The following is a 17552-nucleotide window of genomic DNA, read 5'->3' on the forward strand; positions in this document are numbered from 1 at the left end:
CTCTCACTGCTAAGTCAAAACCACGAACTGCTACATGAAACCCCAGCACATCGTCCTAAATATATTTGAAATATATTTTGTACTGTATTCCATACTACAAGGTATGTACATATGAGATTTGTTCTTTCAAAGGCCTAGTTGGAGTTGTTTCTTGAAATCGAAATTCCTCAACGCGTAGGTCTATAAATACCCCTGTCATACGCGCTTGATCAGGTCCTCACGTGATATTATGAAGTGTTGACAACGACCTTACAATTACTTCAATCAACATCTTACCAACCCTCAAAGTCATCACTCATAGTTCTCACAATATTTCAAAGCCTCGAAAATGTCGATATCGGTGTATAGCCAGCTGGCGAGCAGCGCGGCACTGCCGCCCAGAACTGGCCTATCAACGAGCTTTCTCCGCAGACAGCTCAAACTCACCGTCTCCGCAGCACGTTTTGCGACTTTCTTCGCGCCCACGGCAACACAACTGTTTGTTGGAGAAAACAACATGAACCATATTGGTAGTACTCAGGCGCATCTGTTCCAACGGGTTTGAAGATTGGCGCCGAGCCGTGTGGCCCTCAAATGTGGTTTCTCCCTGTGGCGAGATTCCAGTCACCGACCCCCACTTGCTGCGCCTGACCGCTTTCCACTCGCCCTCGACTATCTCTAGATCATTTTGACGCCTATACCGTCGTATTGATGGCCAAATCAGCCTCATTGCGTTGGGCAGATAGTCGTGATTGCACCGAAGCCCATAATGGTTGTGTGACGCAGCCCACGCGCTATTTCTCTTTCGCCATTGCGCATCCACCATACACAATCCACTGTGCGAAGGCATTTAATGGGATGATCGCTATTGCGCAGGAGAATGATGTTAAGTGCTCTGAGACCGCATGATACAGATAGTACTCAACGTATAGATTGATTCCCCGCACGGTGCTCAGACTATGAACAGCTCGAGCAGGCATGCAGAGTACCGAGCCGGACCGGGAATGGGATGACGTTTATCGAAGAGTATCCCACCAGGAACTTTATCACCATAGGTAGAGAGCTGCTACAAGGTCATGACGGCGCATAGTGATAGATTCCTGAGCGGGCAATTATCTTATCATCTGTCCAGGTGGTTCAGATGTAAATTTGGAGCACCCAAGGAATTGGGTGTCCCTCATAGCAGTTTCACGAGATGGGCGGTTGAAATAGGTTTAGAAAGGCCGCATTTCAAGCTTGATCTAGTATGCCTTTAGTTGACGTTTGGATTGGCCCAGCTTGCAGGCGCTTTGCTCGGTAACTATCGCTCTCGGAGTGGCATGCCTCCAGCTACGCCGATTTCCCAGACCGACAAGGCGCTTCCGGCAGCTGTGTTCTTGGTTCATCGTAGCCGCCAGGACATTGTCTGATACATTCAAAGTCTGTTATCGACTGGAAATGAATGTACAATAGGAGCATTGTTAGAGTTGCGACCCATATTGGAATGTGTCAGGTGCGATGATCGTAGGTCAGTGACTGCTGCACCGACTGAGACTACAATCTGAGCAGGCTCACATTCTTGAAACAAGCGTCTGACCCGATAGAACCGTGAGAATTATTCCTTGCTTCATTTACTCTGTCTAAGAGTGAATCGAATCTTCTGCACGATTTTGAACCTGCTCAAATTGCATGTTGGCTATGCGCAGTTGCTCCGGAGTAGTCTTAGATAGATCGGTCCTTGGGTAGCCTTCGCTTCAACCTCTGATCCCACCATCCACCGTTCTCTTCCCAACTCCACCCGGACACTCTTACTCTTCTCACCTCACAACGTTCGACAATCGCCATCAGACTCGTCTCGCTCCCTCCTCCGACTATTGTATCTGGCGCTTCATGGCAACTTTCTATTTATAATCCGCCAACGTCTTTTCCTAGCTCCTCGCCCTCCTTCCCTCTGGCGAAGGACAAGGCGCTTTGAGGACTCACGACAACCAGGCTACAGACAGCACTGGACTTCATCGGACTTCTTCTAGTAAGTTTAACTATCCGTTCATGTTATGCGACCGTCTTTGGGTTCCCAAAAATGGTCTGCTATCTCTTGTGTGTGTTGCTGGGCTTCGCTGCTGCGACCGACCGGGGACTCGCCCTGCGACATTACTTGGGACCGAGAACCAAAGATGGCTGACAACAACCACATCCCACTGACCAGAACACTGAGAACTTTTCATATGCTAACTTCATATATAGGGCCGTTCGCGACCCCAAAAAAAACAAAGCCTCTTAATAGAATCTCGTCGCCGTCCTCCCACCATCTGACCTCAGAAGGAGAGCATTTGTCAACGATCAAGAGCCTGCCGCACGACACACCTCTAGGCCACATAGTCAGGCTCTGGGCACAATTCAGAAAGATTCAATTATGAACATTACAACAGTCCTCGAGAATGGTGCGCCAAATAATGGTTCTCATGCCGCCAATCTTGGTGCCACGAATCGTTACGCTACTCGGCACTCCACGACTACTGAGGCGGGTTTCGAGCAGCAGTATCCATCCACGAGGGATGAAATACATCACGATAGGCGATTGCCAGGCCTGACTCAACTCGACATCCCTCCCTCGTCCAGTTCCTTCAGCAGTGGCACTACTCAGCAGAACAACGCATCTTCTGCTAACAGTGAAACTCCCAAGCATGTTCGTTTCATACACCTCCTTGATGGAGGCGAGCGCAGTCGTTTGGCTTTGTCGACCAATATCAATGCGCACGACACCACACAGTCGATCATCGATGCTGTGCGGAACTTCTTTGGTCTCTTCACCGGTCGTCTGGGTTTCGAAGATGAGTCTGGGTGTCACATCATCCCAAGTTACAACAACTTTGGCCACGGCGGCACTATCTTTCTTCGTGGTGAGCCCGAAGAAACAAACAACGCTGCTCACCTTCAAACGGAGGCGCCGCTTCAGTCCCCAACCAAAACCTTTCCGATGCTACCACCCGCATCCAACCAACCCCTGTCTAGACCTGGGTCTCGTATATCGAGCGGTATTCAACTTGCACCCGGCTTTGAATTCACACCGCAGGTATCGCCCACCAAAAACGAATCTTTTGGTTGTAACCCACCAGGATATGTTGAGCACAGAGGCACAGACGAATGGATCATGCGCCTTCCTGCCGGCAGCGTTGAGGATCCGAACGGTACTGGCTCGAAGATTGCAAGTGCTGATATCAGCGAGGCCAACATTGTTGACGGAGGCCGAAGGAAACGGGCAAAGTTCGATACTCAGGTAGGCGCTGACTAGCAATCAACGATCTTCTGTCTAACCGTTCCTTTATAGGACTTACCTCTTTTTCAGCCGATGCAGGTACCGTCTACTCAGTCAATGTCATCTGCGTCCCCTGTTCGGCGTCCTCCTCCACAAGCGTCGAGTGCCCATGACGGTTACGCTTTGTCCCACACTGATACTACTCCTCAGAGAGCTATGTCGCAGAGAAGCTCTTTGCAATACAATGGGCCAAACCGCCGTCGTGGAGTGCTACCCACACCTGACCACACGACAGCAAGCGCTATGTCAGACGAGGACGTGGCCTGGCAATTAGTCAGTCTTAGTGACATTGGGCGATTGCCTGGTCAAGGGCGTACATCCACTTCCACTCTAGATGATGCGTTCAGCGGCAAAGCAAATGCATCAGATCTAGGTGACGAGTACAGCGAAGAGGAGGAAGATGCTCCAATCGGCGCCCCGAACTTCAATATTTACCAAGACGACCAACCTCGCCACAGCGCAAAGTCACGAAGCCATTCAAGACGCGAAGCCGACGGTGAAACAAGCGGCGAAGATTGTGAGGACGGTGACGACGTCTCGTTCAAGGGTGCGAGCAGCGAGATGTCGGGAGTCGATAGGCGTAAAGGCCCAAAATCAACGTCGAAACATCCCAAAAGCAAAGCATCCAAGCCACAGCAAGGTGGAAAGGGTGTGAAGAAGGAGTATGGCTCCAAACAAGCCCCTCCTTCCCCTCGCTCTCTTTCCAATTCATCGCGCAAGCCTTCCAACGCTTCCCTGGGGTTCACTGCGCCTCTCACACCACTTGCCCCGGATGAGACTGACTTGTCCAGCAAACCTCGATGCCAGCGATGCCGCAAGAGCAAGAAGGGCTGTGACCGACAACGTCCATGTGGACGCTGCAAAGACGCTGGGCTCGGTATCGATGACTGTGTCAGCGAGGAAGAGACCAACAATAAGAAAGGACGCTATGGACGACACATGGGTGTCATTATCAAGAAGGATGATGAGGAGTCCATGTCTCCGCATGCAAATGCTCATATCCAACCACAGAAACAAGCGCCATCACAGGCGCCGCAACTGCCACCATATCCCTACGGCCAGAAACCCTCGGATGAGATGTTCAAGATGGCACAGCAAGGCTTCGCCGGGCTCTCATCCAAGGACAAGAAACGTAAGCGGTAGCATGTCATCTTGCTTTCTCTCCGATGACAGCTTATTTCTCTTGCTGGTCCTTCAAATCTTGTGCTATTGAGTTCAAGAATAGGGTGTCGAACGCACGGACCAAACTGCAATGCGACGATGAACGAATCTCCTTTATCTTTGTTATCTGTATGGGACTATCGCCAAATGCGTTCTATCGCTTCAGGCGTACATGTTGGGTGAGATTTTTTTACTGTGCTCGCAATGGGAGTTACGACATGATGACTTGTGATTATCCTTTATCAGATTGAGGATGTGCTACACTGACAAACATTGATGGAAAAGGGTTTTGGTGGAACATTTGCGACTAATATTTTCCTACTTTGATTCGTCGCCTTGCGCTGCTGCTGTTATGCGCTAGGTAACTCAACTACCTTGCACCTCTCAGCTGTCTATATTGGAGTGGTACAATCTTTCCTTTGCTTGTTAGTCTGCGCATCTGGAGATTACAACTGCAGTCCTTGGATAGGATGTAGAAGACAATGAGAAGATTTTGATACATGGTCAGTCGCTTGCATATTGGGCCCTGGTGCACGATGGAAGCGGGCAAAGGTGTATGCGCGCCCCGCCATGACCCCAGTCCTTACGCTGCATTACGATGAAACCATGTCGTAGCGACTTTCGGCGCACGTTACCTTGTAGTGTAGGCTTCCCTATGCTCACTATCTAGAAACCTCATGCGGCCACATGAAGTCTCCAGTCAACATCAAGACCACTCCCTCACAGGTTCGACCATCACTGCATTCTCATTTCAAGGGTCCTGACTCCTGGCTCTGGTCCTGACAGCGCATGGCCCCATATCGCGGGAGCTAGCGGTACCAGTAGGGATAATCCCTGTTTGTCAGCCGAAACGCCGGTGCGGGGTGAAAATGACCGCCAGCAGGATGATCTACCTGCGCTACGCTCGAAGGAGGAATGCGATGAAATTGAGGAGATAAAACCACGACAATTCCAACGAAATCACAAGGAGCAGATGGGACCACTATCTAGACCCTCATAGCAAGCTCATAGAGCTTCATACTCTCTATGTCTCCAAATTTGGTAACCCACGACCCCGGGATAATTAGTTCGGATCGTTCCCACCGCACGGGCAAGCACGTGAGTTACACCTGGATCTGCCATCCATTGTACTATGGAGCACAGGCATATAACACATGGATGTTACTATCGTGCTATTTAGACATTAACATTCTACTATGAAACATTAAACAGTGGTTACCTCCTAGTACTATGTATATCGCAGGCTCAATCTCAATCTCTCGATAAGATAGACGGGCCGACTCCTGATCAAAATTAGCTATCGATAAAGAGGCTCAGTCGCTGAGACCCTCATCAACACACATCACGCTTCTATAATCTGCCTAATGCGATGGCAGAACTGCCTGTAGGACATGGCTACACAGCCTAATGCCAATCATCCGTCTGCTAACATGTCGTGCTCGTCTCCGTCTTTACAACACACCAACATGAGCCATCGCAAATGGTTTTCAGCCCCCGCTAGGCCGGTCGTGGCCTAGGTCCTCTCTGCCCTGGCGAGAGATTCCTTTGGTCGCGTCCAAGCAGTTTGCTCCGCCTCACCGATTCCTTTCCAATGTAATTGTTGTTTGCCGTCCATTACTCAGCCTCATGCCGTCCCCTCCTCCTCCTTGCCATTCTTCTATGGATTTCGTCTGTCAACATCGTTCTGTATAGTCTTACCAGCGCCGCTTTGATCTACGCTGCCATTACTATAACGCCTGCTGACGGTGCGCAATAAAACACGATCATGGCTGGAGCAGAGCCCCCAATATCTTCAATCAAAGCCCGCATATCTGCTCTCAATCTCGAACAAGTCGGTGCTGTGCCAGGAGCACCTCCTCCATATACCTTCGACGCTGTTAATGCTCCGAGAAAAGCGCGACCTCCTCCTCCACCGCCGCCCAGCCAACGCCCTTCAGCGCATCGTAACCAGAGCACGAATAATCCTCCACTACAAAGCAATGGCTCCGCGACAGATCGAAATTATGGTAATGAACCGGCGCAGCAGATTGACACGAGTCTCGGACCCGTCAGGAATGCTCCTCCTCGACCTCCACCTCGACCTGCACTGCCTCCAAGGCCTTCACAAGATTCTGTAAAGCCGTCAACACCTGCACTGCCACCAAGGAGGCCTTCAGAGCAGAGTATTGTCAGTAAAAAAACGTCAATGGACTCAATATCATCGGCAACATCTGTGAAGACAACGGGTTCGGCCCTCTCGTCCCGCACAAGTTTCAGTAACACGAGTGGCGCTGCAGGAAGGGATGAAGTGTACAAGGTCAAAGCGCCGGCCTTTGACCCTTCAAAGTTGCCTGCACTACCACCCAAGAGAGAAAAGACAAACGAAAGTCTAAGGAATGGGAGACCAGCTCTGCGATCTGGCAGGCCCACGTCTGCGGCCCCTATGGTGAATAGGATTATTTCTCCACCACCCGTAGCACCAGATAGATCAGTGAAGGCTCCTCTGCCTGAGCAAAAAATGGAGCTACCAGATTGTGAGACTCCTCCGATACTGCCTACAAGACCTGCACTTCCTACGCGACCAAATACTGCGCAGCGAGAAACACCGCAATCGACCATGCCGAAACGATCAGCTTTAACCTTTGGCATGAATCGAACGACGGAATCCGCTCCATTTATACCAGCCGGGCGTCCCAACGATCACCAGGGCGCTACCCAAGACCACGAGCACGGAACCCCGCCTCCCGTACCAATGTCCTCACGTCCTGATCTGTCAGTAATCATGGCTTCCAAGCCCAAGCCTGGGGCCGTCCCTCAGTGTTTGAAATGCAGAGACTTTTCAGCCCCTGATAACCATTCCACACGTTTCCCTCGCCATGCCATTCCATCCACAGACATCGCATGGCTCGCTCATCAACTCTGCTCTCCCTTCCCCTCCTGACCGACAAAGCACGTGTCATTTTCACATGGCTACACCACAATATTGCTTACGATGCCGACGCATTCTTTAACAACACTGTCAGGACTAAGACTCCCGAGGAAACCATGGCCAAAGGCGCAGCCGTATGTGCTGGCTACGCTGGCCTCTTTACTGCCATTGCCTCCCACGCCGGCCTCGAAAGCGTCGTAATCAGTGGCTACGGCAAAGGCTACAGCCACAAGGCCCTCCAGCCCGGACAGGCGATCCCGCCATACAAGTCGAACCACGCCTGGAACGCCGTCAAGCTCGAGCATGGCGAGTGGAAGTTGCTCGACAGCACGTGGGGCGCCGGCGTACTGAGCAACAAGTTATACAAGAAGATCTTCAACGAGGACATGTTCACCATGGACAACATCGAGTTCGGCACCCGCCATTTCCCTACAGATGACTCGCAGTGGTACCGCAACGACGGCCGCACGATGACATGGGACGAGTACATGCTCGACGATGTCGGCGAGCGCGTCAATGTGTATGGCGCAGCTACCAAGGAGCACGGCCTGGGCGCGCGCACATTCTACCCCGAGCAGCGCAGCATCCGCGTACACTCTCCTACCGAACCGCCAGTTCTGCGCTTTCAGTTCGCGTACAAGTGCAGCCATTGGGATAACGCACGGAACGGCGAAGGCCCGCCATACGTCATGACCTTGAAGGTGGAGGGGAGAGATGGGAGGAATGGGGACTATTTGCCGTTTGAGACGGACGGGCGGATGTGGTGGGTGGATGTCAGACGAGAGGATCTTGGGGCGCCTGGACAGACGATCTCGGTGTTTGCGGTGACGAGGCTGGATAGGAAGGATGGGAGGGGTGTGTCGGTGAAGGAGTACAAGAGTAAGAAGGGCAAGACGAGCATGAGTTTTGGGGGCGTGTGTCAGTGGAATCTGGTGTGAGTGAACATGATGTCGCGTGCAATCTTGTCCTATTTCGAGTATATGTTGGCGTTGATTTAGATACCAGGCGGCGGGAAGGATATGAAGCATTTTCCGGGCAAGGGGGAGGGGGGGTCCCGGGTCAGGGACCTACATACTCTGTAGTTTTGGCAATTTCGGTCGTTGCAGCTTTGTACGCGAAACGATGACCACGTTTTCAGTTTCTGTGATTTGAGTCACTCCTCCTCTTCATGGCTGACGAATCTGCTCTCTCCCATGGCGTATAACATCTAGTCACGTAACGTCTTTCCTTCTGTGACCTTTTTCCCACTCCATGGTCAGAAATAAAGGACAAGATTGGTAAATAGAGCGGAGGAGAATTGTGGAGAGAGGAATTGTATTGGATCCTGCGCTGTGGATAAAATCTAATCGTACAGCGTGGACTATATGAACGCCTGTGCTATGCTTTTCTTCCGTACATGATACAAACCACCTTTTACTGTACATTCCTTGCCTCATGGAGCATGATCCTCCATCATCACCATAACCAGCCCTTTTTCTTCTCCTCCTTCTCATCCGTCGCATTCTCCGCAAGCTTCTCCGCCGCCTTCTCCCTCTCCTTCCAGTCCTCACTCCACTCCCCCTCCTTCTTCCGCATCTTCAACCCATCAACCTCCCTCCTCACAGCCTCACTCACCCCCTTCTCCTTCCCCTCTCCACCCATCCCCCTCTCCTCAAACGCCTCCTCCACAAACGACCTGATCCGATCCGCAACGCCCATCTCCCCCTCCCCATCCCCCATCTCCCTCTCCCTCTCCACCCTCTCCCGCTCCAACCGCTCCCTCATCAGCGCCTGCACCTGCCGCGCCCTCTCCGTCGGCATCTCCGTCCTATTCTCAAACATGCCCCTGAGCCAGCCCGTCTTTTTCTCGCCGTCCGCTGCACTATTACCACTGCCAACACCACCAGGACTCCAGTACAACGTGCGCAGATGATTCGCGCTTAGGGCGGTCGTGCTGCCTAGGAGAAGGGTGTAGACGTCGAGTTTGCGTGGGGGCATGGCGATGAGGATGGGGCAGGCGATGACGAGGCCCCAGGAGAGGTTGCGGGACATGGTGGTGTAGGATTCGGTGCGGCGGGTGGTGAGGGCGAGGGGGGATGGTGGTTCTTCGGTGGTGGTGGTGTTTGGGGTGGGTTGAGATGAGGGTTGGGGTAGTTGCGGAGGCATTTTGAGGTTTTTTTTGGTAGCTTGGGGGTTGTGAGGGTTTGGTTTATGAGGTTTTTGGTTTGAGGTTGTGGAGATGTCGGCGTTGTTGCTGCGCGCAGTGGATCGATGGAGGATGGGTGATGGTGAGCGCATCATGAGCTTTGTGAATTTGATTAGACCCATGTCGGTGGTCGGAGCTTCGGGGGTGTGCGGCGGGATTGAAGCTACGGCGTGGCGTTCTCATATCTACGACGGGGATCCACGGTAAGCTGTCGTGTAGTCAATCAACATTTCAATCGTGGAGTTCAATATCAGAAGGGGATCATCTCATATTAAGAGCTTTTCTTCTTATTTACAGAATTTTGCTACCATGTAGCGCCGAGAGAATCGGTAAGTGCTAGTATTAGACGAAGGGACGACGTAAGCGGTTCATAATGCAAGCTGCTGTGAGCTTTCATAAAAATCCAAAGAAAGAAGGACTCTGAGGTGTGGACTCAAAGGCGTTTTATTGCAGACATCAGTAAGTAGCGTCCGATTTGAGAAACATCCATTTTCCGTCATGGCACACTGGCTGAGACGTTTCTGATGTGTCCATGCGATAAGTCTTCCCCCGGTGCTCCAATTTATATCTGCTCTTGTGGTCGTCATTTTGCATCAGCTCAACTGTCACTTTGCGGTCGAAGAGGTCTTCTCCATAGAGCTCAGAAATGGCTCTTTCAGCCTCCAAGCTATTGGACATGTTCACAAATCCGTGCCCAGGGTGACGACCAGACCTCTCAATAGGTATAGAAATGGACGTACTACACGGTGGTCAGAACTTGTACAAGACTATCGGTTATGCGACTTACACATCGAACCCTTTGAAAAGTACCTCCAAGTCGCCCTCAGTGGTCACCCAATCGAGATTTCCGATTCGAAGCACAACGCTCTCACTGGGGGTATAGTCCTGGATCGTACGCACTTGACTATCGACGCTCTCCGACTCTGATTTCACAATCTCTAGCTCCGTGGGTGTCATGCGGTCGTATTGATCCCCCAGAAAGTTTGTCGTGAATCCACCCCCTCGTCTGTGAACTATGACTTGTCCAGCATTTGCAGTACTGCTAAAAAACCAGATAATTAGCAAAGTTATATTGCATTGTGAGGATATAAATGACGCGGATGTAGATCTACTTGATTTCGCCCGATGAACCAGCAGCCAATGGAGTTATGTTCCGAAGCATGTCATTGATGTCAGACACGTCAGATATATCGCGATATCGTTTAGATTCAGGAGACGCTTCGGCATTTTGGAGGTACTCGATGGATTCAAACGATTCGCGCAGTCGCTTCCGGCCTGCGGGGTTCATCTTAGAGGCCTTGTCACGTTGTCGCTGGGCTTCTTTTGCTTGAAGTCGGCGCTGGACCTCTTCGGTAATGTCTTCGTACTCGACAGGCTGCACATTGGGCTCGTTCGATGCGGCCACATTGTAGCCTGCCTCTGTGGCCTGTAGAACCCGCTTATTTGGTGAAGATGATTGATGTGTGAGCTCTTCAACGGCCTTCCTTTTTCCATTGGGATTCGCACGACGCTGGGTGTGTGGCAGTAAATTACTGACATCATTGGGGAGCAAGCTTCCTGGAATTCGCCCTGTGATAGGCTTTTGTGTCTGTGCCTTTCGTGATGAGCTCTTGACGGTATCCTCGGCTCTGATTGCGTGTTCTGGAGGTATAGAAGATGAATCAATATCTTTCGGGGCATCAGCAAAAGCTTCTACCAAGAGATGTCTGCCACGTAATATTTTTCCGTTCATCTCGCTGCACGCAAGCTGCTGCATTCTCCCAGAGTGGACGGAGACGATGGCGCACCGGCACCGTCTTCCATCTTGAACGAATCGTATATTTGATACGCCATAGCCTTCAAACTTTACGGCTATGTCTTCTGCAGTGATCTCATTGGCTAGATTGCTGATTCTGATCAAGCAGGCGAAAGGTGCTGTACTCGGCTCGGGATGTGGAGGTGCTGGAAACGCAAGGTTGGTGATGTTTTGAACTGAGAACTAGTATATGATGTCAGCCTTGAACTCCATGATGCGATCACTTCTACGTACCAGGAGTCCCTTCAATTTCACTGCTGCCTGTCGCGACTGCTCCGTGCTCACAGACATCGCCACCAACTCAAGCCGAACACCGGGAGGAATAGCATGCAGCGACAGCACTTTATTAAGTATGATATCATGATTCTCAAAGTTCGCTATGTGAGCATCGAATAAATCGGACCAGTTATCAGAGGATGGCGTGTCTGAGGGTTGGACCCTCGCTTGTTCGAGCTGTCTTTTCAACGCGTGCACTGCGTCCAGGTGGTCGTCCATGCTGATATCCGTGGAAAGATTGGAAGTCAATTGGGTGACTACATGAGAGTCAGGACGAATGTTGTGCACAAGAGAGCGTGAGGGTTTCAGATTCGGGTGCTTGTATGGTGGGAAGACGTAGGCATAGGAGGAAATCGTGAAGAGTCGCGCGACAAACATTCAAATGACGTCGGTGCGCTAAGCTCGAAAAGGTCGCGCTAGCACGTGCTCATTCACCCAAGGTTTGTATTATGTCATCCCTATTCTTTAGATCTTATTTAGTACTAGGCTTTTAGTACTTAGACAAGCAAATCCGTCATTTCACGACGAGCCAGAGGCGATGCGAAGACTCGAACGGCAAGAAGTCCAGACTTGGTAGTCAACTTTGACATCGTGTCGATCCTGAATTTCAATGAAGGCAGGTTCAGGCTCTAGATGGGCGCCTGGCAGTGGCAGTGGAACCGGGCCGCTTCGCCAATTATCGACTTCAGTACGCACACCATCAGCTGCGTAATATATATGAAGAGAAGTGGCTGTCGTGGTCTACAAAGTTCGTAAACTGTACCGTGGACATGCGTGCTGCGATGCCAGGCGAGAGTGATGGTCTTCCGCCAGGTGTTCTTTCTGTCACAACTTGGCCGCCCGTATCTAGGCATTGCACCTTCCTGGACAAATCCCTTGATGGAGATACCTCTGCACCCTGCCGCGTCGCCTGCTGGCTCACCTGTGCGATCCGACCCTCTTGCTGAATCCAGGTCCTAGTCGCCAGATGCATCAGCCGGTGTATGTCGTACACCTCGAAGAGTACAGGCGACGGCCACTTGTGCTCTCGATACCTAGGATACCCGCTAATATACCAGAGATATTCCCAGTACGTTGGATTTGGTCGCTGATCAGAGATGTTGCGAGGCCCGTGTTGGAGCATCGTGCAGTGTATTTGGACTCTGCATGCAGATGATGCGTCCCTTTGAATACGGATGCGAATTACAAGGGACCAATTATCATACCATGGAAGACGTCGAACATGTGGTAATACGTTGACCATGTCCCGGCGCCGTTGTGATCCCGCATGCCTACAGCACTATCAAAACCCTCAGATCGAGCTCTCATACCAACGCCAAGCATCCAGAATCTTCTCATTCTGCTCCAAAAATAACGGCACATACTCTCTCGCCCAATCCGAACTAGAATAGCTCGTCCACAACGTTTTACAATTCTCCCAGTATTCAGGAAGCCAGCCAGACTGCTCCCAGTCTATAAGTGTAATAACGCGGTAGGGCGTAGAACTACTGACCATAATATTGGATTGGTGTAGGTCGCCATGCGTAAACCGGATAGGGGTATCATCCGGGAGGTCATAGCGGTAAGGCTCTATAGGAACATCTATACATTTATCCGGGAAAGCTTGGCGGCAGAGAAAGGCATACCAGTCGTGGAAGGCTTTGACGGATAGAAAAGGGCCACATTGTTCGGTGTAGCATTCCACGCTGCGGTCGTATATATGGTTGCGAAGAATGTTTCCTAATGCACGTATTAGATGTCGATCTACTCTGTACATTTAACTGAACTTGCCGATATACTTATCTCGCGGATCTTGTTGAAGGGTTCGTAGGCTCCGTATTATTTCCCGTAAATCCTCGCAAACGACCCTCCGATTCTTCACGTCCATTTGCTCCCAAACGCTCTCAAGCGTTACGCCCCGTACTAATTCCATATAAATAAATGTATCATCTCCATCAGTACGCCATCCATATACTTCTGGCACCGGGACTCGTTTACCTAGTATCTTATAAATAAATGTGTCATCTCCATCAGTACGCCATCCATATACTTCTAGAGTACCGGGACTCGTTTACCTAGTATCTTATAAATAGAAAATAGACATAACGCCTCAGGGAGCGTTCGATCGATAGGTCCCCATTTAACAAAAAGGTTAAGATCGGACCACGAGGCCGGCGGCTTACGTCCATAGCTGCCGATTAAATGCTGTCTCCGTACGTCTAGGCATGTTTGGGATTCTAGCTGCTGGCGGACTCGTATACGCACTTCGTCGGGCGTAGGCAGCTGTAAGTGATGCTGAAAGAAAGAAGATTCGCGACAATCATAGTTTTGGTCAGAGGGTACTGTAGATGGTGATAATGTGAGGGCCATGGACAAGAAATTTGTGGTCGAACTCGTAATGTTATGGAGAAAGGCTCAGATACTTGGGAGGTTGCAATGATTCGAAGTCACTACTTGCAGGCAGGTGGGTAGTGGTGGGAAATGGATTGCAGTCTTATCCGGATCTGCATGTGGAGGTTGTCCGATGCACAGTTCCCCGCGATTATGGCGAAATTCGCGCGCTTCGCTCTAACGGCTGTGGTTGACAAAATGCAATACTCATCTAGCTCCTAAATATACTCAAATTTGGAAGAAACACGATATCAGCCGTTCTACGTTATCCCGCCGTCATAGATGCCTTACCCAGTCCAAGGCACAACATGTTTCCCATCTCTCAGATTCTGTGACACGAAAGATGCATATGGGACTGTGCCGCATGGCTGGCGCGTAAAACTGTTGCCTGGGAGCAAAGTAGACGAACACTAACCAGTGGAGAGGAGCAATACACTCCGGCATCCTGCGAGCATCACGGTACGGTACGCCATCTTTCAGCGCCGCTCTACGTGAACAGCGTGGGCCATAAATATCCTCTGATCCCCGCGTCCAAAACCTCAGCCAGTACGCACATCTCCAACTTCTATCTCCTTCTCAAGTCATTCAATGCAAGCGTTGCTGGTACCAGAGGAGATACCTCAACACCAAAGCAAGCATCTCAAAACACGACTACATCATTGCTTCACTCCTCTCCGACCTCACCACCACAACGTCAAAACTGTGTAACACTCACAAGACTGCCTCATTCCAGCATTCCCAACCTCCTTCTCCGCGGAACTGCGCATCCCCAACGACGAGCTCTACCCATCCCCCAATATCCACGTCCCAAACATACCGTCCTAACGCAACCCATCTCCCTCGCCCTCCCCTTTCGCCATGGCTCTCTCCACACGCACCATGTACATAGTGATTTCCGCTACCCAACAGGGAAAGCCTGCACACTGGGCAGTCTTCATCCCCGACAACGATTTCATCGACGGAAAGAAAGGAAAGATAATCCACAATACCGGTAACCCTGCTACTGGCTTCACGCTCGAGTTCAGGCGCGGCGCCGACTATACCAACACCAGAAAGCGATACATGTTCTGCACTCTCGCCCAAGTCCACAGCAACTACATCCGTGATGTGCCGGTGACGGCGGAACTTAATGAAAGCACTGCGCGTGACCCGCTAGAATCGGTCGCTACGACTGTCCCTAACATTGGGCGGAGTCCCAAGCCCTTCGACCACACTCACCCTGAAGTAAGTGGATTGCTCGAGACTATGCCAGTATGCGTTTTTGCCACGAGCTGACTAGCGGCCAGACCAAGAACTGCCAGGACTGGATCCACAATTATATAGAGGCTTTGATCGCTGCTGGATACATATCAACTGCAGCTCGAGACGCGCTGGCGAACATGCCAAAGTTTATATGATGTCCTCGGACTTACAGTCCTAGTGATGTTTCAGCTGCAATCGACGATCGAGCTGTGTTCCCCGGTTATCTTTAAACCTGCGATCCTATAAGCGGCACATGTGCAGGTGGGAAACTATACGGCGTCAAATTCGAGTGGCAAGGTTGCAGAGTGTTAGTCTCGAGCTGCATACACAGTGACCTTGGCCGTTTGATCTGGTCGTGTGACTGACATTGAGCCGCGTACAGGATTGCTGATTGCTGACTCTGGAGAAGAGCCAGTTTCGACTCTGACTGGCGTACAGTACATGGACAATACAGTAGCATTTGATCATAATCCATGACAGACGTGTCTTGTTTCATATCGCACGTTAACATCTGCATCCACCTTGGAAAGCTCATTCAAACGAGCAGAGTCATACTCTTCGTGTTTTAGGTTATTGGGATCTTGGTTTGCGGAAGAGTACAAGAGTTTGTTGGAGGCGAACGAGTTGAAGCAGGTGCTGAGCTGTTTCTAGGAAAGGCCCTCTGTATCGCTTTAGAACGTCAATCAACATAGTGACTACAGCTGAAGCAAGCCTTTCGAAACTAACATTGATAAGCGAGTACTTTATGGTCAGTGGAGTTACGCACTGGTTGTTGGAGAGCCGATAGTCTCCTTGCATCGGGATAAGAGCGAGAATGTCTAATACCCAGAGTGATTCCACGATGTTCTGAATCGTCCGGTGGTTCATATATGTCATTCGTTCTAAGGGTATGGAACGCCTCTCGAAGCTGGTGTGTAGCGTCAGGGCTTCCAATAGCGAAGAACAATTTAGTGTTCCCGATTGGGACTAGTGGTCCTTCCTCTGCTTAAATAGCTTCCACAGAGACTCTCACTCTCTCTTCTTCACTCAATACAATTAAATACCTACAACATCTACAACCTCTATTTCAACAATAGACAAGCCGTTCATGGCATCTGTGCGGCGGCTGGGATGGGGTTGTTTTCGCGATGCGTTTTCGGGGGAGGGGGGGGCGGAGTATCGTGGCTTAGGATGTATAGTGATGATAGTCATCAGCATTGACCGTGGGGAATGGTATAGGCCTTTATTAAATAAAGCGTGTCAGGAGGAAACTGGTTTTGGTGAGCAGACGTCGAAGTGTATTTTTTGTTTCTTATTCACGGGCGCGAGTGCGCATACGATGCATGCTGCTGATAGACTGACTGCTAATGATCTGTATCGTTGAGAGAGGATGCAGATCGTGATGATTGCGGATTGGTGCACTTCGTCTTTGTGTCCTAATGATAGCCTGCACTACCCGTCTTGTGTTGAGAAGAGGAATCTATAGCGTAGCCGTATGTATGACTGACTATCATTCGAAGAAGTAGTCTTCTACGCCACGCCCAGTGAGTTGGTCGGTATTAGAACGTCATGTAGGAGTGGGTCTACATTAACAGTGGTACAGAAAAGAAGCATTGCTGATCGCTCCGGTTACACAAGATCGGCGGCGGCAGCCGTAGTACAAGATGGGTACTACCTAAGCCAGCTTAGAAATGACCTTCTCGACATCAACAATCCAAATCTCGCATTCTCGAGTCATGAGCATGTATCTACCAGACGTAACAATAAGGCTCGCACTGGGAACCGGCCAGATCCCGACGACCGGGCAGACTATCATTCCGCGGCCATGTATAGATGCATAGCATGTACTATCATTACCATGGCATGAGAACGACTTCTTCCTTCGTGCGACACATGCAGCCCTATCGAGTCAGAAATGTAGCGCGGTAGGGCTGCATGTGTGCTCGTCTTTCTCTGGACTGCGAATGGATGCGAATGCGAACAGGCGGCGACGTCTAGAGCGAGTCATCTGCGTGATGTGCAAGCATTGCCACAGTCTAATGGCGATATAGTGCTGATGCACACATAAGCCTGTAGTCGTCGCATGCTACCTACATGATGAGCGGACGCGTCGTTGCTGATGCGTTAGTGGGGAGAAATCAAGCCTTATCGGATGGGTCGGCTACTCCAGGAAGAGGTGAGGTGGCTACAAAAATGGAAGCAAGAAGATTCTTCACCGCATGTTGACGATGCTATGTGGCTTTAGATGCGCAGGATGAAAGATGACGACATGAAGGAGTGGAAATGAATGTGGAGGCTGGGGTTGCTGCATAAGGTGTGATTGAACAGTCAGCAACGACATGGATCAACCATGTTCAATGTT

General features: G+C 50.7%; 7 protein-coding genes across 7 annotated transcripts; 3 read left to right on the plus strand and 4 right to left on the minus strand.

The window, feature by feature from the left end:
* Positions 1-328: 328 nt before the first annotated feature.
* Positions 329-4417, plus strand: EJ05DRAFT_499534 (uncharacterized protein; the record flags this gene model as incomplete). Its single annotated transcript, XM_033746859.1, has 3 exons — positions 329-477; positions 2281-3235; positions 3287-4417. The coding sequence occupies 3 exons, from the start codon at positions 329-331 to the stop codon at positions 4415-4417; spliced, it is 2235 nt and encodes a 744-aa protein (XP_033601560.1).
* A 1602-nt stretch (positions 4418-6019) lies between these two features.
* EJ05DRAFT_509974 (uncharacterized protein) lies at positions 6020-8281 on the plus strand (the record flags this gene model as incomplete). Its single annotated transcript, XM_033748141.1, has 2 exons — positions 6020-7186; positions 7309-8281. Exons 1-2 carry the CDS (start codon positions 6201-6203, stop codon positions 8279-8281), a joined length of 1959 nt encoding a protein of 652 aa, XP_033601561.1. The 5' UTR covers positions 6020-6200.
* A 361-nt stretch (positions 8282-8642) lies between these two features.
* On the minus strand, positions 8643-9650 carry EJ05DRAFT_509975 (uncharacterized protein; the record flags this gene model as incomplete). The annotated part of the gene is made up of 1 exon (XM_033748142.1): positions 8643-9650. One exon carries the CDS (start codon positions 9648-9650, stop codon positions 8799-8801), a length of 852 nt encoding a protein of 283 aa, XP_033601562.1. The 3' UTR covers positions 8643-8798.
* A 134-nt stretch (positions 9651-9784) lies between these two features.
* EJ05DRAFT_537461 (uncharacterized protein) lies at positions 9785-11958 on the minus strand. Its single transcript, XM_033749387.1, has 4 exons — positions 11558-11958; positions 10641-11506; positions 10316-10570; positions 9785-10267 (listed from the first exon to the last, which is right to left on the minus strand). Exons 1-4 carry the CDS (start codon positions 11816-11818, stop codon positions 9985-9987), a joined length of 1665 nt encoding a protein of 554 aa, XP_033601563.1. The 5' UTR covers positions 11819-11958; the 3' UTR covers positions 9785-9984.
* A 341-nt stretch (positions 11959-12299) lies between these two features.
* EJ05DRAFT_499538 (uncharacterized protein) lies at positions 12300-12722 on the minus strand (the record flags this gene model as incomplete). Its single annotated transcript, XM_033746860.1, has 1 exon — positions 12300-12722. One exon carries the CDS (start codon positions 12720-12722, stop codon positions 12300-12302), a length of 423 nt encoding a protein of 140 aa, XP_033601564.1.
* On the minus strand, positions 12672-14101 carry EJ05DRAFT_333287 (phosphotransferase enzyme family protein). The gene is made up of 3 exons (XM_033740862.1): positions 13654-14101; positions 13370-13576; positions 12672-13318 (listed from the first exon to the last, which is right to left on the minus strand). Exons 1-3 carry the CDS (start codon positions 13946-13948, stop codon positions 12891-12893), a joined length of 930 nt encoding a protein of 309 aa, XP_033601565.1. The 5' UTR covers positions 13949-14101; the 3' UTR covers positions 12672-12890.
* Positions 14102-14848: 747 nt separating this feature from the next.
* EJ05DRAFT_492585 (uncharacterized protein) lies at positions 14849-15366 on the plus strand (the record flags this gene model as incomplete). The annotated part of the gene is made up of 2 exons (XM_033746042.1): positions 14849-15193; positions 15256-15366. The coding sequence occupies 2 exons, from the start codon at positions 14849-14851 to the stop codon at positions 15364-15366; spliced, it is 456 nt and encodes a 151-aa protein (XP_033601566.1).
* Positions 15367-17552: the final 2186 nt, after the last annotated feature.

This window comes from Pseudovirgaria hyperparasitica (assembly GCF_010093815.1).
Source record: "Pseudovirgaria hyperparasitica strain CBS 121739 unplaced genomic scaffold EJ05scaffold_6, whole genome shotgun sequence".
In the NCBI taxonomy this organism is placed as follows: domain Eukaryota; kingdom Fungi; phylum Ascomycota; class Dothideomycetes; order Acrospermales; family Acrospermaceae; genus Pseudovirgaria; species Pseudovirgaria hyperparasitica.

Bases quoted from the DNA above. Each gene is read 5' to 3' on its own strand.
- EJ05DRAFT_537461 (XM_033749387.1), bottom strand. From the start codon at position 11,818: ATGGACGACCACCTGGACGCAGTGCACGCGTTGAAAAGACAGCTCGAA. The intron at 10,571-10,640 runs GTAGATCTACAT...CTGGTTTTTTAG, and splicing joins GGTTCATCGGGCGAAATCAA to CAGTACTGCAAATGCTGGAC. The intron at 10,268-10,315 runs GTAAGTCGCATA...ACCACCGTGTAG, and splicing joins CTTTTCAAAGGGTTCGATGT to TACGTCCATTTCTATACCTA.
- EJ05DRAFT_333287 (XM_033740862.1), bottom strand. From the start codon at position 13,948: ATGGCCCTCACATTATCACCATCTACAGTACCCTCTGACCAAAACTAT. The intron at 13,577-13,653 runs GTAAACGAGTCC...ATAAGATACTAG, and splicing joins TTCTATTTATAAGATACTAG to GTAAACGAGTCCCGGTGCCA. The intron at 13,319-13,369 runs GCAAGTTCAGTT...TACGTGCATTAG, and splicing joins TCCGCGAGATAAGTATATCG to GAAACATTCTTCGCAACCAT.